Source organism: Eretmochelys imbricata, chromosome 1, assembly GCF_965152235.1.
Source record: "Eretmochelys imbricata isolate rEreImb1 chromosome 1, rEreImb1.hap1, whole genome shotgun sequence".
In the NCBI taxonomy this organism is placed as follows: Eukaryota; Metazoa; Chordata; order Testudines; family Cheloniidae; genus Eretmochelys; species Eretmochelys imbricata.
Genome location: NC_135572.1, coordinates 353854989 through 353877785, shown reverse-complemented (window position 1 = coordinate 353877785; position 22797 = coordinate 353854989). Strand labels below are relative to the sequence as shown.

The following is a 22797-nucleotide window of genomic DNA, read 5'->3' as shown; positions in this document are numbered from 1 at the left end:
TCCAGCACAGAGAGGGGACACCTCTGGATGGGTGTTCCATACATATGGAACACTTTCTCCAGTAATTAGTGGGACATCAAGGGGACGCCAGCTGTTTTGTTAAGATCTACTTTTTAGTAGCCATGCAAAGTTTAATATTCGTCATCACCTTCCTCCACCTCCTCAGCAGAGTCCCTGCCAACTTCCTCATAGTCCTTCTCGAGAGCGGCCATGTCCTCCCTGGCTTCGGAGAACTCCCCCTCCTCCATCCCCTCCCCCACATACCAATGCACAAAGGCCCGTTTCGCATACATCAGGTCAAACTTGTGATCCAGCCGGGCCCAGGCTTCTGCAATAGCCGTGGTGTTGCTCAGCATGCAGACGGCCCGCTGCACTTTAGCCAGGTCTCCCCCTGGCACCACCGTGGGGGGCTGGTAATTGATGCCCACCTTAAACCCAGTTGGACACCAGTCCACAAACTGGATGGACCTCCTGGTTTTGATGGCTGCTATAGCTGCATTCACATCCTTGGGCACCACATCCCCCCGGTACAGCAGGCAGCAAGCCATGTATTTGCCTCGGCGGGGGTCACATTTCACCATCTGGTTGGAGAACTCAAAGCAAGCGTTGGTGATTTCAGGCACCGAGAGCTGCTCGTGGTAAGCTCTCTCTGCAGAGACTATGGGGGCATAGGTAGTGAGGGGGAAGTGTATGCGGGGATAAGGCACCAAGTTAGTTTGGAATTCAGTGAGATCCACATTCAAGGCACCATCAAACCTCAGGGAAACAGTGATGGAGGACACTATCTGGGCTATCAGCCTGTTCAGGTTGGTGTAGGAGGGATGCTCAATATCAAGGTTCCGGTTGCAGATGTCGTAAATGGCCTCGTTGTCCACCATGAAAGAACAGTCCGAGTGCTCCAGCGTGGTGTGGGTGGTCAGGATGGAATTGTAGGGTTCCACCACCGCAGTGGAGACCCGTGGGGCAGGGTACACCGAGAACTCCAGCTTGGACTTCTTCCCAAACTCCACTGAGAGACGCTCCATCAAGAGGGACGTGAATCCAGAGCCTGTGCCTCCTCCGAAGCTGTGGAAGACCAGGAACCCTTGAAGGCCACTGCACTGGTCAGCCTGCACAAGGTGAGAGGACACTGAACTAGTGTTGGTCATGCTACTCACAGTAAACCCCTACACAAATCACATGCAAGTGAGATACAATTATTCCTCAACTGTCAGCCAGAGGTAGGCTTTCAAGCTATCTAGCCGGTGAGAGGCTGGTGCCTGACAGCACTAAACCTGCTCATGAATGAGCAGCTGTCTTTCAGTAAGATTACCAGTGCTAGAGGAGTATTTGAGAAGCCCCCACACGGAGTTCTATTTCTAAGCTAACCACAGGAAGAGCAGGTCAAGGCTTTGCCTCCTTATACCAGGAGTGATTGGCTTTGTGGGTGCTGTATTTAGCTCCCCTCAGCCAGCAAAGAGGCCATGAGGGGAGCTTGGCATGAAGAAAATCCCTGGACTGAAGTTCTACCTACTCCCCAACACTCCTGTTAAGTCCCTCATCCCTCTCACCAGCATTATTCCCATCTGGTTTAGATGGGGTGCGGTTCCTTCAACTTCTAAAGGGAAGTAAGGAAAAAGGAGTTTGCCCACTTACCATTTTACGAGTCCTATCAATCACAGGATCTATGATTTCCTTCCCAATGGTGTAGTGGCCACGGGCATAGTTGTTGGCAGCATCCTCCTTGCCACTGATCAGCTGCTCAGGATGGAACAGGGAGCGGTAGGTCCCAGTTCGGATCTCATCTGTAAGGAAGGAGAGGGTCATGAACACCTTCAGGGCCTCAGCTTCAGAGCCTCAGCTTCAGAGCTGTGATTTAGTCAAAGTTTTACTGTAGAGCATGTTCCAGGGTCTGTCGTACCCACACTCAGTCAACAGCAAGGCACTAAGGCCCAGACCCACAAGGTATTTGGGCTCCTAATTTCCATGGAAACCAACAGAAGTTAGGAGACTAACCAGCTTTGTGGATCTGGGCTCAAAGACAGGATTATCACCAAACGCTGGGTTATCTGTGGTAAGAGCGCCCTGTTAGAAGCCATTGAGAAGTGGCGAGGATGGTTGTGTTTTCCCCTCTTCCCAGCAGGTCAGTGATTAAAACTCAAAGAAGGGATCTGGTCTAGGCAGATTCCAGTGTCTTACCAATGACTGTGGGTTCCAGGTCTATGAACAGTGCTCTGGGCACATGCTTCCCTGACCCAGTCTCACTGAAGAAGGTCCCAAAGGAAGAATCAGCTTGCCCCAAGGACTTCTCCAAACAGACGATTCCATTTGGCTGGATCCCATGTTCCAGACAGTACAGCTCCCAGCAGGCATTGCCCATCTGCACGCCGGCCTGGCCAATGTGGACAGAAATACACTCCCGCTGCATGGGGAAGAGGCACACAAAGAAGTTGCATCCATGAAACGGCAGCTTTACTGGCTGGTTCAGTCAGTGTTTCACACCCAGAAACAGTGGGCCAATCACTCGACTTCCATCCCTGCTCAGAGCTACAGTGGGAATCAAAAGCAACTTGGGCCTGGGGAGGTTCATCCATCTATTCACATTTCCCAGAAGTGACCAATGGGCTCAATTTCCAGCTGTTAAACTACAGCCTTGTTCTATGTGCACAGCCCTGTTAAGCAGCATTAAACCAGGATCACCAGATCCAGAGACAAGCAGGGCTTTAGCTTGGTTATTGGACAGAGCTACCATCCAGGCTACTGTATGACTGGGAGCCAGGTCTAACCATTGTTCTCGAACAGCCAGGCCCAAGGCTAGAAGGTGATTTAAGACAGTTTTCTTATTTCTAGTGAGGTATATGTATGGTTCAGTGCAGTCAGAGCTGCTAGAGTGGAAAACCCCCTGGCCTTACGGTTTGAAGGGCAAAGGGAATTCCAGTATCGAAGATCTGGTTGGCGCCACATGCCTAAGACTAGCCCATTTCCAGGACTGGGCTGGAAGATGAAGGCAAAGCATCCGAGTCTTGGCCAGATTCGGCCTGATGACACTGTGCAATGCTTTCAATGCACATGTCTCATGGCAAGAACATATTAGATACTGGACTGCAGTAGTCAGAGCAATGCTATTAGAGATAGAATCACTGAATATCACGGTTGGAAGGGACCTCAGGAGGTCATCTAGTCCAACCCCCTGCTCAAAGCAGGGCCAAATTCCAACTAAATCATCCCAGCCAGAGCTTTGTCAAGCCTGACCTTAAAAACTTCAAAGGAAGGAGATTCCACCACCTCCCTAGGTAACCCATTCCAGTGCTTCACCACCCTCCTAGTGGAAAAGTTTTCCCCTAATATTCAAGCTAAGCTCCCCCTACTGCAACTTGAGACTATTACTCCTCGTTCTGTCATCTGCTACCACTGAGAACTGTTTAGATCCATCCTTTTTGGAACCCCCTTTCAGGTAGTTGAAAGCAGCTATCAAATCCCACCTCGTTCTTCTCTTCTGCAGACTAAACAATCCCAGTTCCCTCAGCCTCTCCTCGTAAGTCATGTGCTGCAGCCCCTAACCATTTTTGTTGCCCTCCGCTGGACTCTCTCCAATTTTTCCACATTCTTCTTGTAGTGTGGGGCCCCAAACTGGAGATTGTCTGCACTGACATGAAATTAAGAGCAACACCTTAGTCCCCATCTTGTGTGTATTGAGTGTCCTCTTCAAACTGGTGAGGGCTGGGGAATTAATTTTACTAGTGTGAGACCCGCAGAGCCGGTGGTTTTAGAAGAGAAAATTCTTTTCTGGTGTAATCATCAGAACCCCATTAACTAATTCCAGTTCTTTCCTAGGTCACCTCCCATGAATGGAGACCTATTGCACAGCATGAACACAAGGGGGTAGAGTTGGTGTGGAACCTTTCCCTAGGCATTAGAGTTCAGGCAAAGAAAAAAAAAATGGAACCTTAGTGACCTATCAGTGGAGTTTAAGCCTTCCTGCAGCTATGCTGGCTAAGAAAGGACAGCCAGTCTGCTCAGTGTTAAGGTTATCCCGAGGAGAGGGATAATGAGCAGTGCCTATTCCAGGGAACCAATTAGTCCAGGGATGCCTTTATGTCTAAGTAGGTTAGATCAACCAGCTTCTCTTGTAGAAGATGGGGTTCAAGCTATTAACTGAATTTTAATCAGGCAAGTGTTTATTCCTCTTCCAATTCAGGGATCTATTCAGATGAGACAAATGACTCTAGACATGTAGACAGTTTAGATTCATTCATTCAATTCAGTAGAGAAATTTACACAGGACTAGGACTGGGAAGACCAGAGTCTAAGAACCAATAATCTGGGGCTTGTCATGCCAGATAAACAGCTCTATCAGTTTTTAAAAAGCTCCTTGCTGCAGAGTCAGGATCATCACCACAGCTCTGATGTAGAAGGTGAGCTGATCAGAGCAGGGGCTGGTCTAGTCAGCCCCAGACATATGGATGGTAGTCTAACCACTTAGTTTCTTAGAATTGAAATAGATTGAACACAAGATGAAGAGTCAGAAACTAGATCCCAAGGCCAGAAGGGACCACTGATCCTCTAGTCCGACCTCCTAGCTAGTACAGGCCATAAAACTTCCCCAAAGTCATTCCTAAAGCAGGGCCTGAGAATGCTTCATTATCCCCTTCTCACAGAGGGGGGCAGTAACTTGTTCAAAATCACCCAGCAGGCCCATGAATCTTAGAATATCAGGGTTGGAAGGGACCTCAGGAGGTCATCTAGTCCAACCCCCTGCTCAAAGCAGGACTGATCCCCAACTAAATCATCCCAGCCAGGGCTTTGTCAAGCCTGAATGACAGAGCCCAGAATAGAATCCCGGTCTCCTGAGTCCCAGACCAGTGCTCCAGCCACCAGGCCACACGGCCGCTAACACCACCATTTAATTCCAGCTTTACCATGAAGCCTCTGCCCGAGTTAGTGCTAGATTCACAGGCATACACCTGCATCCCTCTCTGTAGGCTGGGAACATTCACCTCCCTTGGACTGGGGCTGGTTAGTTAGTATTTGTGCAGCGCTTTGAAACGCTGCAGTAGACCCAGCTCAGGTAACAGGCCCATAGACAGCCACAGCACCCTAGCTGCAGAGAAGCATTAAGGCAGGACAGGGCTACCAGTCATTATTCCCCAGTTAGAACCCAGCCTCTTAAGTGTTCTCCTGCACACACGCCCTGCCCCACACAGGGACCAATCCAGTTTGCAAGCGTTAAACTAAGCCGGTTGCTAGTCAGTCCATCGCTATCCCAGTTTAAGGAAACACTAGCACAGAGATCCACTATCAGGCTAGGAGTTTTTACTGTTGACTTCAATTCAAATAGAATCAATCCCTCTCCATAACAGAGGTACCAGCCCCTCAGTCTGCCATAGGCCAGATCATCCTAGAGATCAGTCCCATTCAGGCATCAAGTTAAGCAGCTGAGTTTCCAAGAGGTCCTAACTGAGCTCTTTGGAAAAATCTGTCCCTCCCCCAGTGCTCTCGTTATTGGTCTTGCAGTAGCCCTATCTCACAAGCCAACACGCCCCTGCATTAGGTGTTGTGCAAAAACAGAACAAAAGACAGTCCCTGCCCCCAGGAGGTAACAATATTTAGCCTGTCAGCTCAGCAATCCTGCAATAAGTGCTAAGCTTTGTTGCACTACTAGAATGGGAGCTGAGTTCTTTGGAAAAAGAGTGCCTCTAACAGGAACTGCAGGTCCCCAGAAAACCCACCCCCGGTTTCACCAATAAGAGCAACTACCCCAAAGGAAAAAGCTCCATTTGGATGCATTCACTTCCACAGAAGCATTGCATCACAGCTTATAACCCAACACTTGCAAACTACCATATCACAAACTCACCATGCCTACAGCCTAGCTCTACCCAAAAGAGCTTGCAATCAGCCTAGCCCACTCCCAGCTCACTTATAGCCCCCTGCAAACAATCACAGCTGTGCAGAGGCGAGGGGGTGTATCTTAAAAGGACAGAGCTCGTTTTCCAACACATTGTTGGGTTGCCAACTCTGATCAAAGCTATTCTGGGAGACTTCCCCCCCCCCCCAACATAAGGTAATGCCATTTTCTTAAAATAACCTATTAAAATCTTCAGAATTGCTTTCAATAGTCACTGGGAGATCAATGCCGATTCTGGGAGACTCCAGGCCAATCCTGGAGGGTTGGCAACCCTAACAGCATGGGACTTCTTAGGGGTGCTACAGAGAAAACCCTAAGAGAGCTGTAAAGCTGCAGGCATGTCTGTCTGAGGTACTCCTAGGGCTCCCATTATCATAGGGTCTGAGGGCCTCACACTTGTTAATGTGTTTATCCTCACATTCCCCTGGGAGGCAGGGCAGTGTTATTATCCCCATTGTACAGGTGGGGAACTGAGGCACAGAGAGGCTAAGGCTTAGGGTTTTACCTGGACAGTCCAGATTCTGGCTTCTGTGTCCAGGTGCCATTTAAGGTTGCCAGGTGCCTGGTTATTGGGGACCTGGCAACCCTAAATGGCACCCAAACCAGAAGTCTGGTTACCACGGGATGGGCAGAGGTGTCGGGTCATTAATCCGTGCAAGGCCCTGCTCAGCCCAGGCTGCCTCTTACCTGCAGGTAGGATCCTTGACACACAGGGCTGGATTAAGGCAAGGGCTTTAGGAGCTACAGCCCAGGGCCCGGGGTAAAGGGGGGCTCCGCAAAAATAAATCACAGGCAGTGATCTCCAACTGAAGGCTGCTAAAAGTCTCGTGGCGCAGCCTTATTGGGATCCAGGAAGTGGGCAGGCAAAGCCCGCCCACTGCTAAAGGATCCCCCCCAGCCTAAGGAGGGGGTCCACAAGACCTGGAAAACCAAATAATTACAGGGGACAACTAATGAACAACAGGGACAGGAGTGCGGTCAAAGGGTCAAACGAAGGGAACCGGACGGGGACACCGAGCAGAGGACCCCGGACAGTCCCCACTGCTCTTCAAAGGCGACAAGGGAGTCAGTGGATGCCGCCCAGGCTCGTGGCACAGTAGGGCTCAGGCAGGCTGCCTGCATGCCATGGCCCCACGCTGCTCCCGGAAGCGGCTGGCTGCTAGCATGTCTCTGCGGCCCCTGGCAGGGGAGGGAGGCTGCTCTGTGTGCTGCCCCCGCCCCCAGCACCGTCCTCACAGCTCCCATTGGCTGGAAACTGGCCAATGGGAGGTACGAGGGCAGCGCTTGTGGGCGCGGGCAGCACATGTAGACATACTGTCCCCCTCCCCTCAGGGGCTGCAGGAGCCTGCTGCTTCTGGGAGCAGCGGGGGGCTATGGCAGGCAGGCAGCCGGGAGCCGCTTCTAGTAAGCACTTCCCGGCTGGAGTCGACACCTCACACCCCCTCCTGCACCCCGACCCCGTACCTCAGATCAGAATCCCCTCCTGCACCCAAACTCCCTCCCAGACCCCACACCCCAACCTCCTGCCCCAGGTCAGAATCCCCTTCTGCACCCAAACTCCCTCCCAGACCCCGCACCCCAACCCCCTGCCCCAGGTCAGAATCCCCTCCTGCACCCAAACTCCCTCCCAGACCCCACACCCCAACCCCCTGCCCCAGGTCAGAATCCCCTTCTGCACCCAAACTCCCTCCCAGACCCCACACCCCAACCCCCTGCCCCAGGTCAGAATCCCCTTCTGTACCCAAACTCCCTCCCAGACCCTGCACCCCCTCCTACACCCCAACCCTCTGCCCCAGCCCCCTCCTGCACCCAAACTCCCTCCCAGACCCTGCACCCCCTCCTGCACCCCAACCCCCTGCCCCAGGTCAGAATCTCCTGCTACACCAAACTCCCTCCCAGACCCCACACCCCTCCTGCACCCCAACCCCCTGCCCCAGCCCCCTCCTGCATCAAACTCCCTCCCAGGAAAAAGACTTTTATACAGGGGCCCCACAAAGTCTAATAGCCCCAGGCCCACAGGAGAGTTAATCCGGCCCTGTCTGGCATAGTCCAGTGAACGAAAGGGGGAGGGGGCAGAGGACAAGTGCCGGGGTGGGTGGGGAATTGAGGGAAGATGTGGAGCATGGGTGGGGCCTTGGGGGAAGAGGCAAAAAAGGGGGTTGGGCCTGGAGACAACATGGGGCCTCAAGGGAAGAGGTGGAACGCAGCACGCTAGGCAGGAAGCCACCTAAGCCAGCCAATGGGAGAGGCCAACCAGTGGCGGGGTGCTAAGCCCCCCACCTCCTCACGGAGATGGACGCCGAAATCTGGGCTGCAGGGAGGTGCCTGTCTCGGCTAGGGATTCACAGCCGGGAGCCCTCTTTGGAGTTAGGGGCCTCTGCAAGACGTTGCGGGAGAGGGCAAAAGCGGAGCTCCCTGATCACTTTTAGCCCAGTGGTTTGGGTACTCGCCTGGGATGTGGGAGACCCCCCCCGCCCCAGTTCAAGCCCCTCTCCACCTGAGGAGGAGAAGGGATTTGATCTGGGCTCTCCCACCGCTCAGGTGCGACCTCTGACCACTGGGCTACGGGGTATTCTGTTGCAGGGCTCCTGAATCTCTCCTGTTGTAGCTGTTCCACTGTGGACCAATAATTAAAGAGTCATTGGCGCAGGGGGCCTGGACCCCTGCGTCTCCCACCGCCCGGATGAGAGCTCGAACCCCTGGGCTATAGAGCCATTCTCACTCGCTTTTCCCCCTCCCCCAAATGACTCTTTCGTTAGTTATAGAGGAGAGGCTGCGGGAGCCCCACGTCTGAGTATCCCATAGCCCCGTGGGCAGTGAATTCTCAAGCCAAGGGCCCCTGGAGGAAAGCTCTCCACCAGCAGCCCCGGCTCTTTTATCCCCAGGGGTCTCCAGGTCCCTCCGTTGCTTGCAAGTGCAGCAGTAACACACAGGCAGTGGGGTGGGCCCCAATCCTGCAAGTGACGTCAGTGGAGTGCTGTGTGGGCTTTGAGGTTGACTTGCATGGAGCCTTGTTGGAGACAATGGAGCTCCCGGGTGTCTGTCCACATGGACAGGTTTCAGAGTAACAGCCGTGTTAGTCTGTATTCGCAAAAAGAAAAGGAGGACTTGTGGCACCTTAGAGACTAACCAATTTATTTGAGCATGAGCTTTCAAGTGAGCTGTAGCTCACGAAAGCTCATGCTCAAATAAATTGGTTAGTCTCTAAGGTGCCACAAGTACTCCTTTTCTTTTTGTCCACATGGAGAGGCTGTCAGAATAGCGGCTTACGGGAGGTAAGTCCCAAACCGCTGATTAGGGGCCTGTGCTCCTCCAGAGGGAGTGAGGCCATGAGTCTGAAAGTAGAGCAAAAGGTGTGGCTGGAATTCCTTTTAGCAAATCCAATGGCGAGTTTGTTTCGAAGCTGCTGCATCAATATCTGAGCAAAACACTGTCCTTGAACCAGAAACCATTAAGGAAGAAGAAGAAAAAAAGTCCCCAAGAGCCAGAGAGTAGAAAGGCCCACACGTTATGGCCCTAGGCTTGCAAAGATTTGTGGATGTGTTTACACTGTGATAAACTTAAGCACATGCACAAAGTCTGTGTAGGTCGGGCCCAAGTCTGGAGCCAATCTAAAGTCATTGGTATAAACCCAACATGTGATTCTGGAAACCGTAGGGGGTCACACACTGTCCTGGTTGGAGGGGGGAATAAAGAAACAACTTCAGCCTCTTTCGTCACTCACACACACACACACACGTATGTTTCTCTCGTGCTGCTTGGTGCAGAGTCGAGTTGGACTCTCGCCATGGTGAGTTTGCTGGCGTGTTCTGTCTTAGTCTCTTTTTTCCTGCTCTAATGTTGTAACTGGATAGAAAGCACAAGTTAAAGGGAAATTTTTCCTCTTCAGCGTCAGTGTTGTGCGACTTCCCGTCTGGCATGGAGTGACTAAGGAAGGGGCCGTATTATTCCTTTGTCTTACACTTGGCTTGTGTTCCTGTGAAGGTAGCTAGCTATATCCTGAGCTGTGTTTAAAAGCTTGTTTAGGTTTTTAAATCTGTTCCATCTCTGAGAATGGGAACAGTTTTTTAAAAACAGAAACAATTAACTCTTTACAGGCATTGCCCTGTCAGACTGATGGATTTCTGAGCTGCAAATGCTAACCTACTTGTTGCTTGAATTGAAGCTTTGTCTCCAGTTAGCCTGGCATCTTGGACTTCAGCTGTTCCTGTCTGGCTTTGTAGGGAATGGTTGAAATCTGACATGACAACCTGCCAAAAATTCTTCTGAACAACGTCCTAAATGTAAACTAACAGGGCACTGAAGTTCTCAGCGGAAAACCTGTTTTAGATCATGCGAAGTCTAGAGCTCTGGCTAATTAACTCTCACACAGTCAATCTAGCATCACTCAGTGTGGACTCTATTGACCACAACTTGGAATGCAAGCGTTCAGCGCTGCAGATAATCAAGCTCCGAAATATCCTACTGCTTTTTATCACGGCATCTTAAACTATCCTACAGATGTGAGACGTCTCCTTCAAATGGGCCAGAAGTGACGTGACGAGGGGCTAGGCCATATTTTGGGTCAATGGCAGCACTCTAACTAGTGGGCCAGGCTGCCTCCCGCACAGTGCAAACATCTGGCTGTGTCTTGACGTACTAGCAGTGAGTTGTATAGAAACTAAGGGCTAGATCCACCAAGGAGACTTCGACTCAGCATTGTGATGCCTAACGTAGATGCTCTACAGTCCAGTGGAATCCCTGAGTTACCCACCTAAGCGTGGGATTCACAGAAGCCAGCATGCTGAGTGGGGAACTGCCTAAGCCAGTGAGTAGGAAATGCTGAGGAGAGGGGCATGGCATAAACCCTGCCCTCCAAAGGATCTAGGCACTCAAGTACATCTACATAGCGACTAGACACCCAGGGCTGGCCCCTGCCAGCTGACTCAGGCTTGTGGGGCTGTGTAGACTTCCAGGCTTGGGCTGGAGCCCAGTCTCTAGGACCCTGTGATGTGGGAGGTCCCTTCCCCCATAAGAGGTCAATGTACAACATTTTGCTACTTGAATTGGAGTTACCAAACAATTCGGTTTAAACACAGCACTGGATTATCTTTGATTAAAGAATAAAACAAGCTTCTTTAACTATAGAGAGAGAGAGAGATTTTAAGTGAGTAAAAGAATAAGGCATTAAAGGCAGAAATGATTACAAGAGAAAACGCTTTCTAGGAACTAAAACTTAACGAACTAGACTTGCTTCAAGGTAAAATCCTTCCCACATGTTCCCAGCAACACTGATGACCAAAATCTCAAGACAGGATCCCCGCACAAATTCAAAAGGCTGGTTCTCTTGTCTTCGTAGGTGAAAGAGAGAAGGAGAGAGGCAGAAGGAAAAAAAGATACCCCAGGGATGTTTTTGCCCCGCCCTTTTATAGTCCAGTCACCCATTGAAATGCATTTTCCTGAGGGCTACCCCTGGATAAAGCTCCTTCCAGTTGTGAGAATGGAGACATAGAGTCTCACGGTGAAAGAGGTTCCATGTTGTTGTTTGCTAAAATGCAGACCAATCTATTCTTGCTCTCCTTCTTTGCCAAATAATGGCCACTTGACCAGTGATTACCAGTCAACTCTGATGGCACCTGGCTAGAGGGTTCAGCTCGTCCTTTGTCTTTGAGAAACAGGTTCACCCCGTCCCCTGACTTGTCTGGTAAACACAATTCAGTCATGATTTCAGCTTCTGTTCATAACTTTACATCTAAGGTTGCTACACACATTTCATCAAGATATTATTGGCCAGTGAGTTATTAGTTTTCAGATTATACCTCACAAGGCACATTTTGTACAAAGATTATTATCACGGTGTGTAGGGCGTGAATACAGGGGTGTATTCAGTCACACTCAGTTTGTACACTATCTTCCCAGGGGTTTCTGGGAAACTTTTGCCATTCAGTTCCAAGTCCTAGACAAACGGGGGATGATTCCGTAGTGTCTTCTGCATGGCTAATAATGCTGATCTAAGCTTACTTTGGAGTTGACTATTTCAGGCCTTCAAATGTGTCTGACCCCAGGTTTTTCTCCCTTCCTCCCACGCAGGGTGTGTTTTCTGGTTACTCTCAAACTAGGACTTCTGAAGCTCATCAGCCTGAAATAAAATTGACTGGGAATGGGTGATTACTTGCATAGTAGTACCTCCTAGTGGCCCTCTTGTGCCCAGGGTTGTATGTCATGTCTGAGAACATCTCTGCCGCTAAGAGCTTACAATCTAAGTAGAAAAGATAGCCATCGGGTGGAAGAAAGGAAGCATCTTTATCTCCAGTTTTTAGATGGGGAACTGGATATGAAGCCATCAGCCCTAGGAAACTCCACCTAAAGGAGGAGTGGAGTGCTGTTGTGAGAACATTCAACCTGTCCCCTGCTCTCTACACTAGCTTCCCATAGAATATTGAGTCACGTTTGTGGGCTCAATCTTTACCTTCAAGGTGTTCCATGAGCTGGTCCCAGTGTATCTAGAAGAGCCTAAAGCTCCAGGATGAGGAACATAGTTGATAGCTTCACTCCTCTGGTGCAATGCAACTTTCGACTATGAGGATGGAGCTCATCTGTGCAGGAGGAAGAGCTCTCTCAGGGCCTGGGCCTGTGAGACTGTGGAATGAACCCCCACTCTCCCCCCTGCCCTGGAGGTGAGGGCTATCACAAACCTCACCTTCTTTCTCTCTGAGTGCAAAGTGCATTTCTTCGACTTTGCTGTAAGGTGGGAAACAAAGTGTAGCACTTACGCTTATAAATCACTAAAAAGCCTTTTCAGCAATCTGGCCTGTTGCATTCGAAGGTGCTCATTTAGTGAGGGCCTGGGTGTTTTAGCTGTTCCCCAACATTGCCTCCTCTACCAAATGTGTGCATTTGTCAAAAAAATCCCTGCCACAACAGTACACTCAGCACAATTCTCCTCCTGGGAGCAGAAAGAGCAAAGCTCCGGTGACAGATGTTAGCTGTGGGCACTGCTGGAAGGGGCTCAGATATAACAGCAATAAGGGTGGTGGAGAGAAAAGGGGATTTGCCCAACATCCTACAGTAAGTTAAGGGCAGATGCTAGGAATTGAACTGAGGTTTCTTATAGACTAGGCAAATGCCTTAACCACATGGTCATCCTTCTGTAAGAAAAAGGTCTTTTCCTGTAGCCATATTGTAAGGCCTAAGGCCTTTGTCTGCAGTCATACTAAGAGAGCAGCAGCCATTCGCTAAGAAGCAGGAAGTCACATCCTCACATTCCGTCAAAATTGCATTAAAACACTGTAATGTCGGGCTGATAAGAAGGAGATCCTGTCCTAATCATCACCAGATAAAGAAACAAATCTTAAGATGGTTAAAGAAAATGTAGTCTGGTAGCATTCTGTCTGGCAAGTGACTTGCCCAGAGTCCCACAGGAAGCCTGTGGTGGAACGAGCATCTCTCAAGACCTAGGCTAGTTACTCTCATCAGAGCATCCGTCATCCCAAGAGCGTCCAATTTGTCTTCAAAGGCAACAGCTAGGAGAATGGACTAAGCACCGTGCCCCTGTGAGTACAGAGGGTTTAATGTCTCGGACACCCACCAAGAAGGGGCTCTGCGGCTTTAAACTTGCAAGCAGCTTCCCCCTCTTCAGGTGGAGCCCCTTGCAAGCAGGCTATAAAGTTTGAGTGAGCTACAGCAGGAGAGCTATCAGAAACTGCAGCTCACAAAGTGCTTAGACTCAATTGCCATGGTAGGTTTCTACAGCTGAGGTTTTGTAGGTCAGCTTGTGAACGGGCTGGAGATTGTAAAGTCTGTGGCTACATGTGCCTTGCTGCTTTCTCTTGGGATGCTAATGCAAGTGGTGGGTTTTGGGGGGTGGTTTTTTTTTTTTTTTTTGGAGGGGCTTGTAGCTTATTAAAGCAGGGCGTGTTCCTTGTAAGGATAGCTTTACAGCTGATATCTAGTTTCCCTTTCAGGCCTGATCAAATGCTGCCTATGATGGTATAATCCATTAAAGTCTAGGGGCTTTTAGTTGTCTAGCTTGCTTTTTCCCCTTTGACTTCTTGCCTCAGTGAGAACTTCTCAGGATAAGAATATCATTTTGTCTCTGGCTGTGTATGGATGTAAGGACCCTTGATCTGGGATTTGACCTTGGGGCTTGAAGATCTAAAAGCCCAGCCTCTGACCACTTAAGCTAAAGGAGCAATTTGGTTGATTACTCCGGGGGTGTGTGGTTGTACAGTCTCTTGCCGTCCAGTGGCCTGCCCTCTACCGACACTAAAGGCTGTGTTCTAGCGAAGTACAGGCTGTTGAGGGGCCGGGGTGACTACTTCAGTCTATTGCATTTGTCTACAATAAGGTTTTTTCCCTGGCACCGCAGTGCTCCTAACACAAGCTTCCCTGGTCTTGCCAGGTGCATTAAGACACCTGCTGTGGGTTCCAGTTAGCCCTTGATCCTGATTCAAATCAGCTGCCACGGCTTCTGAGCTAAAGTACTGCCCTGCCGCATTGGAGAGGCCCCGAGTGAGTCCCTTGTACTTGGACTGGTACTGCATTCGTTTAAACAGGTCCTGCCTCCGGATCAGTGACTGACCTGGCAGCCTGAGGGGTCCTGTTCATTCCATACAGCTCTGTTATGGACATGCCAGTGTTAAACCCAGGAAGAAACTGCTTCTCTTGAACTCAGTCCAAAGTGGTAGAGATGTTCATTGAGTCTCAGTGTGTCTTGTCTTCTCCATACAGCTCCCTAAGTAGTTTTCTTTCCTAAGATGGATTCTTCACTTGCCCCCTCTAGGGGGAGGAAAGTGAGGAGGGGAAACCGTGTGGGGCAGAACTCCTGGGCACCCTACAATAATAAACCAGTCATGAGTGGGTTTATGGCGAGGAGGTCTCAGAGGAGAGCAGACTTCTAGCAAAGACTTCAGGGTGACGTTTAGAGTCTCTCTAGAAAAAAGGAAAATATGGGAACTTTATCCTTTCTACTGAAAATGACTCCTGATCCTGCCAGGTAGACGGTCCGACTGATGCAGGGTTGAGGTTGTCTAGGTCTGTTATTTGTGTGCATGGTACATACAGCCCGTCTCTGTTTCCAGAGGGAGTGCCTTTCCATCCATGTGGGCCAGGCTGGAGTCCAGATGGGCAACGCCTGCTGGGAACTCTATTGCCTAGAACATGGAATCCTACCAGACGGGACCATTCCTGCTCCAAAGGCAAGTGAACAAGTGGATTCCTCCTTTGAGACTTTCTTCTGCGAGACTGCAGCAGGGAAGCATGTTCCCAGAGCGGTGTTCATAGACCTGGAGCCAACAGTCATTGGTAAGACATGGGCATGGATGAATCTTTGGTGTCCAGTGTGACTGTCAATCTTGCCATGTCCTCTCCATCACAAACTGCAAACACTCGCAGAGCTGGGAGAATGGCCTCCAGGTTACTGGGATCCAATCAGGCCATGAGCTAGTTCCACCCCATCCCTTTCCCAGCCTCACCAGCGGGGCCGGATTAACTCTCCTGTGGGCCTGGGGCTATTAGACTTTTGTGGGGCCCCCTGTATACAAGTCCCTTCTCTAATTTAAAACAAAATGATCACAATTGTGGCATCAAGGCTATTAACTTTATACTAAACGTGCCTTTTAATTAACACAAAGCTGTTTTGTGGTTATATTTCAGTCTCAAAACACGTAGAATATAGCTGATTCAAAATAACCTACTTCTTACCATAGAACAGCTGTTCTATTAGTTTCTTTCTGGGAGGGAGTTTGGGTGCAGGAGGGGATTCTGACCTGGGGCGCAGGAGGAGGTGCGAGGTGGAGGCTATGGCCAGGAGGCACTTACCACAGGCAGCTCCTGGCTGGTGGCACAGTAGGGCCCAGGCAGGCTGCCTGCCATAGCCCCCCACCACTCCCAGAAGCTGCCGGCTGCTGGCAGGTCTTTGTGTGTCCCTGGGGGAGGGGGACAGCATGTCTCTGTGCACTGCCCATGGGGAAAGGGCTGGGGGCAGCATGTGGAGCCTCCCCACTCCTTCCCCTCCCCACCCCTGGCCAGGGGCTGTGCAGAGCTGCCAGCAGCCGGCCGCTTCTGGGAGCAGTGTAGGGCCATGGCATGCAGACAGCCTGCCTGAGCCCTGCTGCACCGCAGGACTTCTAGTGGCCTGGAGATCGTGATCCACTGGCAGAGGCTCCAGGATTGACTCATCGATCACTATCAATGAGGTGGTGACTACTGAATTGTATATAATTATGGATTTATTTTTGCAGGGCTCCCCTTAGCCTGAGGCCCTGATCTGCAGCCCCTAAAACCCTTGCGTTAATCTGGCCTTGCTCACCAGACCTCTAGAGAGGGTGTAACTGACAGGCCTCCATTCAAATAGTGGATGCTCAATATTAAAGGGATGCCGCTGGACTGCAGCACCTGTGTTTAAAACATGGTGCTTTATTCCTCAGTGAAGACCAGACTCCCAGTGGGACACTTTGGGATGACCCTCCCTGGGTGAGGTCAGGGAGGTGGGCACAGGAAGGTTGTGGCAGTGGCTAGGGCAAAGGATGCCTTTCTCACCCAATCCACTTCTCTCCCTCCTCCCTATGTGCAAGGGCCACTATGTGGGAGTGGGGAGGAGAGAATGCAGACGATGAAGGAAGCTCAGGGTGGCCAGCCTGATCGAGGGATGTTCTCGCTGGTTCTTATCCTAGATCTCCTCCCCAGGGTTGGCATCCAGTCTGGGCAAAGCATCACTGGCTTGAACCTGCCACGCTGAAATGTTTCTGAGAAGTCAGTGGGGACAGTGGAACAGACCCTGAAAATGGGGACAGTCTCTGGGCTTGGAGACGTGTGGCTGCCCCATGTGCAAACACAAACCCATCTCATGGCCTCCAGAGGGCTGGCCTCCTTTTGCACGTGCGTTGGGCAGGGAGTGACGCATGTGGAGGGGAACACTGGGGGGGATCTGAGACACAGGGTCGCTTCTTAGAAGAATATCTCTGTGCTTGTTGCTACATCTCTTCAGAGCACAGGAACTAAAAGCTGCAACCAGGGCTGTCCCTAGATATTCTGGGGCCATACACAGCCCCCATATGGTATGTGGGGGAGGGGTGGCTGGCTTGGGTGACGGGGGGAACTGCCCCCCAGCACTCACTGGCAGCACAGCTGGGGCCAGATTGCTGCACTTCCGCTACCGGTGAGTGCAGGCCCGCCTCCTGCTGCAGTCCTCTGGGGCGGAGCAGGCATGGAAGGGGCAGAATGGAGGGTTAGGGGAAGGGGTGGGGCTGGGGTTGATCTGGGGCAGGAGCAAGGGTTTGGGGTGGGGGTGAGGCTGGGGCGGAGCAGGGGGAAAGGGGCGGAGCAGGGCAGGGGGTTTGGGGCCAGGAAGGGGCAGGGTGCCCTACACAGCTGCATACCTTGCATATGGGTAGGGATGACCCTGGCTGCAACCTCTTGCAAGTCCCTCATAGAAGATCAGGGTTGGAAGGGACCTCAGGAGGTCATCTAGTCCAACCCCCTGCTCAAAGCAGGACCAATCCCCAACTAAATCATCCCAGCAGGGCTTTGTCAAGCCTGACCTTAAAAATATCTAAGGCAGGAGATTCCACCACCTCCCTAGGTAACACATTCCAGCGTTTCACCACCCTTCATAGTGAAAGTTTTTCCTAATATCCAATCTAAACCTCCCCCACTGCAACTTGAGACCATTACTCCTTGTTCTGTCATCTGCTACCACTGAACAGTCTAGATCCATCCTCTTTGGACCCCCCTTTCAGGTAGTTGAAAGCAGCTATCAAATTCCCCCTCATTCTTCTCTTCTGCAGGCTAAACAATCCCAGTTCCTTCAGCCTCTCCTCATAAGTCATGTGTTCTAGACCCCTAATCATTTTTGTTGCCCTCCGCTGGACATTTTCCAATTTTTCCACATCCTTCTTGTAGTGTCGGGCCCAAAACTGGACACAGAACTCCAGATGAGGCCTCACCAATGTCAAATAGAGGGGAACGATCACGTCCCTTGATCTGCTGGCAATGCCCCTATGTATACATCCCAAAATGCCATTGGCCGCCTTGGCAACAAGGGCACACTGACACAGTGGACGAGAAGCTGGATATGAAACCCCTAGGTCCTTTTCTGCCGAACTGCTGCTGTTGAGCCATTCGGTCCATAGTCTGTAGCAGTAAATGGGATTCTTCCATCCTAAGTGCAGGACTCTGCACTTGTCCTTGTTGAACCGCATCAAATTAGAGGATTGGGCCAAAAGAAATCTATCTAGGTCCCTTTGTATCCTATCCCTACCCTCCAGCGTTATCTACCACTCCTCCCAGTTTAGTGTCATTCGCAAACTTGCTGAGGGTGCAATCCACACCATCCTCCAGATCATTTATAGACAATTCCCAGCTCCCATGAGCTAGCACAAAGCTGCAGTGCCTGATAGGGGAATGATTCCCCTAAGTCACTTAAAGTAGGTTTAACTGCCTCATTCAGGGTCTCCTGCCTGACTCACTGCTGTCACACCCAAGCACCTTGGGTCTCATGAAACCTACTGTGTGAGCCTAACCTGCCCTTGGTTTAACCCACGGTGGCTTTACTTAATTGCCCTGGCAGTGTATGCGCCTCTTCTCGTGCTATTGTCTAATAGCAGCTCCATTTCAATCATGGTAGATTGCAGATCTCACTCCACGGTCTCCTTCCCCCACAGATGAGATCCGCACAGGGACCTACCGCTTGCTGTTCCACCCGGAGCAGCTCATCACAGGCAAGGAGGACGCAGCCAATAACTACGCCCGAGGTCACTACACCATTGGGAAGGAAATCATTGATAACGTATCGGCCAGGATTCGCAAAATGGCAAGTGGCTGATGCGGCGTGGCCCGGTGTGGCTCTGCCATGTGGGCTGGCTGCAGAGTTTGAACCCTGAGTGTTCATGCGTCTAGTCCTGAGCTTACATGGCTGGCGCCAAGGGAGGGATTCCCTCTGCACCCTCTGGAAGGCGCACAGGGCCTTACTCCCATCGCAGAAAGGCAGTGGCTCCCTTTCCACCCCTTAGGAGCAGGAGTGTGGGGGTCAGTCTCTCCCAACCACACCCTGACTGGCTGTAGGAGTCCAAGTATGTACCCTAGCAGCCAGTCTGTGCCTGTGTAACCCACCGGTGAGCTGTTATGAGTTCAAGATCCCCAGTGTGTGGCCATGAGGGCAGCCTTCCCATTGGAGTGGATGGGCTGGGCCCTCTTGCCCTGACCACACGCCTCTGCTCTAGGTGGGGGTGGCTGGGCCCCCCGGGGAATGGATCTGGGAGCCACCGCTCCATTGAGATGCATAGGACCCCTCACATCACTTAGAGCTCGCGTCTCGGACTCTGGCAGGCAGCATTGCACTGGAGACGCTTGGTTCACGCTTCCAAGCTGCTGCCAACCACAAGGGCCAGAAACTCTTTAAAACAGAAGCCGAGCATCTCCTGGAATAACGTGACTCAGTAGTTGGGCTTCTAGGCATGGGGTCTGTTGTGTATGGGCATCCATAAACATCCCCGCAAAACGCATGGGGTAGCAAATGCCTTGACAGCATCTAACCAGAGGCATCTGGATGCTGTCACAGTGGCAGCCAGAATGAACTGTCCTACAGCCACTGGCCCCTTGAGGACAAGCTATTGAACAGGTATCCCTCCTACCGTGCTCCCGGCTCACCAGATGGCATATTGCCTACACGAAAGGTGAAACCCCAATAAATAAATACGCAGCACCAGGGTCTGCTTCACTAGCTGTGTGGACTGAACTTTGTCCAGGGTAGGCTGCGACTGGTGCCCATACAGCCTGAGGCAGCGATATATGGCCCGTTTCACCTCTCTAACTGGCAACTGGGAGTGCTGACTAGAAATGTATCACTTGTGCCTGGTCTCAATTGTTTCATAAACATGATGCTCTAAATCCCAGCGCTTCAGAGGGGAACAGGCGTCAAACTTTTTCTTCTACTGCAGGCTGACCAGTGCAGTGGCCTTCAAGGGTTCCTGGTCTTCCACAGCTTCGGAGGAGGCACAGGCTCTGGATTCACGTCCCTCTTGATGGAGCGTCTCTCAGTGGAGTTTGGGAAGAAGTCCAAGCTGGAGTTCTCGGTGTACCCTGCCCCACGGGTCTCCACTGCGGTGGTGGAACCCTACAATTCCATCCTGACCACCCACACCACGCTGGAGCACTCGGACTGTTCTTTCATGGTGGACAACGAGGCCATTTACGACATCTGCAACCGGAACCTCAATATCGAGCGTCCCTCGTACACCAACCTGAACAGGCTGATAGCCCAGATAGTGTCGTCCATCACTGCTTCCCTGAGGTTCGATGGTGCCTTGAATGTGGATCTCACTGAATTCCAAACTAACTTGGTGCCTTATCCCCGCATACACTTCCCCCTCACTACCTATGCCCCCATAGTTTCTGCAGAGAGAGCTTACCACGAGCAGCTCTCGGTGCCTGAAATCACCAATGCTTGCTTTGAGTTCTCCAACCAGATGGTGAAATGTGACCCCCGCCGAGGCAAATACATGGCTTGCTGCCTGCTGTACCGGGGGGACGTGGTGCCCAAGGATGTGAATGCAGCTATAGCAGCCGTCAAAACCAGGAGGTCCATCCAGTTTGTGGACTGGTGCCCAACTGGGTTTAAGGTGGGCATCAATTACCAGCCCCCCACGGTGGTGCCGGGGGGAGACCTGGCTAAAGTGCAGCGGGCCGTCTGCATGCTGAGCAACACCACGGCTATTGCAGAAGCCTGGGCCCGGCTGGATCACAAGTTTGACCTGATGTATGCGAAACGGGCCTTTGTGCATTGGTATGTGGGGGAGGGGATGGAGGAGGGGGAGTTCTCCGAAGCCAGGGAGGACATGGCCGCTCTCGAGAAGGACTATGAGGAAGTTGGCAGGGACTCTGCAGATGGGGATGAGGCAGAGGAAGGAGAAGATTATTAAGCACTTGTTCTAGGCATTAGCCTGGCAGTGCTATTCCTCTTGTGGGCTAGATGTCTCTGGGATTACACTTCGTTACTTGCAGGCTTGCTGCTAGATGCATCGCTGCCTATCACTTTGATCGTTACGGCATGAAAGAGGATGGTATGTCCTAGGGCTACATGTGTCATGTCCTTGGCTTGCCACTTCTCTTTGAGCTGGAACTGTGAGAATAAATTTTTAACTGCAAACCTCTGTCTCTCATTCAACTAATTCTGTCTAAGCCTGGAGGTGGGAACTCTGAAACGCAGCTGTCTACAGGCATGCAAAAGCCTGACTGTTAGTACAAGATTTCAAATGACCACCCTTTCAGGTGCTGAGTTTCCACTTCCACTGCAGATTGCAGTGGAGATGTAGATGCTGGGCTGGGGGTGTAGCCTGAAGTTACACACACACACACTGATTCCTTCCCCTGAATTTAAAGATTCCAAGCATTTGAATCAACCACTAGGGTCTTGAGGAGGAAAAGGTTCTGCCATTCTTCATCCATAAAAAGTACTGTCAGACCTAGGAAGTGTGTGTGCGGGGCAGGGGGCAGCCCTACAATAAGGTGACATGGGGGCGGCACTAGAGAACAAACAATGGAGACTTGTGTAAGATGCTGCCTGATAGCATGCATTTTCCAGCTTCTCCAAACCTTAATTCCGTGTCGCTATCCCCACAGCTTCCAGTCTCATCGTACAACAGCAAAGTACGTGCACACAAGGAGAAATCTATGACCAGCAGAGTTAAGGACAACAAGGAGTTGTTGTTGGTTTGTCTTTTTTTTTTAAAGATTCCTGAAAATGGTACTAGCCCATTACTAGCTGGAAATGGTAGAATTAGCAATAATAATGCAGAGAAGGCAGAAGTGTTCAATATTTCTGTTTTTGCATTTGGGGAAAACCAGATATTGTCTCAGGGTGATAACACCTTTTCCCATTCCACTAGTATCTGTGGAGGATGTAGAATGAACAGCTCCTAAAGTTAGACACTTTCAAAATCAGCAGGTCCTGTTAACTGAGTGGCTGGTTGGCTAGTGTTGATTTTTCGAGATGTTCTAGACTACTGAAAGAAAGTTAATGTGCCAATTTTTAAATGGGATGAGCTAGGTGGTAATGTCAGGCTGACCAGTCCATAAATCCTCAGAGATAATGGAATGGTTGATGGGATTCAATTTCCATGCTCTAGTTCTTAATATTCTTCATGTAAATCAACATGGGTTTAAGGAAAATAAATCCTGTCAGACTAATTTGATTTCCCCCCCCCACCCCGATGAGACTGCAACTTTGCTTGATAAAGGTAATAGTGTTGTTCTAATATACTTAGACTGATGTAAGGATTTGGCTTGGCACCACGTTACATTCTGACTTAAAAAAAAACCAAACCCCTAGAGTGATATAAAATTAACATGGCACATAAGTGGATTAAAAATTGGCAACTGACAGGCCTTAAACATGTAACTCTAAATAGGGAGTTGTCATTGGGTGGGTTTCCTGAAGAGACCTCAGGAGGGGTCCCCAGAGGAGCTGATTGATCCTAATGGACTAGCCTGGATGTAAATCTGCCGTGAGGGCGTTACCTAGGAACACAACAGCTGTGAGATACAAACATCCGGCAAAGTTTCGTAACAGGGTGATGAATATACAATGGTGATGCATGCATATAAAGAGGATAACCCTACTTAGCAGACCGTAGCTTTTCCAATGATTCTTTACATAACATCCTTTGTTCAACACTTATCACAATAGTGCAACAGTGGTGATACATTAGTGTAAACATGCTCACCTTTTTTATACAGCATCACACCTGATGGGGGAACTCCATCTGGGGAAGCAATGACTCTGAAAAATTTTTCACAAGTGTTTTTACCATACAGCTTATACTGGGTCCTCAAACAAAACCAGCTCAACTACTAGGCTGCCATAACTGCACCTTCACAAGGGTTTTTGCCGGCATAGAAATACCCGCTATAAAACCACACCCCACTGTGCACTG

General features: G+C 50.6%; 2 protein-coding genes across 2 annotated transcripts; one reads left to right on the top strand and one right to left on the bottom strand.

Moving 5' to 3' along the window:
- Positions 1–131: 131 nt before the first annotated feature.
- On the bottom strand, positions 132–2407 carry LOC144259616 (tubulin alpha chain-like). Its single transcript, XM_077807910.1, has 3 exons — positions 2179–2407; positions 1636–1784; positions 132–1109 (listed from the first exon to the last, which is right to left on the bottom strand). Exons 1-3 carry the CDS (start codon positions 2405–2407, stop codon positions 132–134), a joined length of 1356 nt encoding a protein of 451 aa, XP_077664036.1.
- Positions 2408–13700: 11293 nt separating this feature from the next.
- LOC144259615 (tubulin alpha-1B chain-like) lies at positions 13701–20784 on the top strand. The gene is made up of 4 exons (XM_077807909.1): positions 13701–13715; positions 14947–15169; positions 18529–18677; positions 19804–20784. The coding sequence occupies exons 1-4, from the start codon at positions 13701–13703 to the stop codon at positions 20782–20784; spliced, it is 1368 nt and encodes a 455-aa protein (XP_077664035.1).
- Positions 20785–22797: the final 2013 nt, after the last annotated feature.

Excerpts from the sequence above, each read along its gene's own strand:
- LOC144259615 (XM_077807909.1), top strand. Across the intron at positions 15,170-18,528 it reads CCTGGAGCCAACAGTCATTG|ATGAGATCCGCACAGGGACC; the intron begins GTAAGACATGGG and ends CTTCCCCCACAG. Across the intron at positions 18,678-19,803 it reads CGGCCAGGATTCGCAAAATG|GCTGACCAGTGCAGTGGCCT; the intron begins GCAAGTGGCTGA and ends CTTCTACTGCAG.
- LOC144259616 (XM_077807910.1), bottom strand. The coding sequence starts at position 2,407 with ATGCAGCGGGAGTGTATTTCTGTCCACATTGGCCAGGCCGGCGTGCAG. Across the intron at positions 1,785-2,178 it reads CCTGGAACCCACAGTCATTG|ATGAGATCCGAACTGGGACC; the intron begins GTAAGACACTGG and ends CCTTCCTTACAG. Across the intron at positions 1,110-1,635 it reads TTGATAGGACTCGTAAAATG|GCTGACCAGTGCAGTGGCCT; the intron begins GTAAGTGGGCAA and ends CACCTTGTGCAG.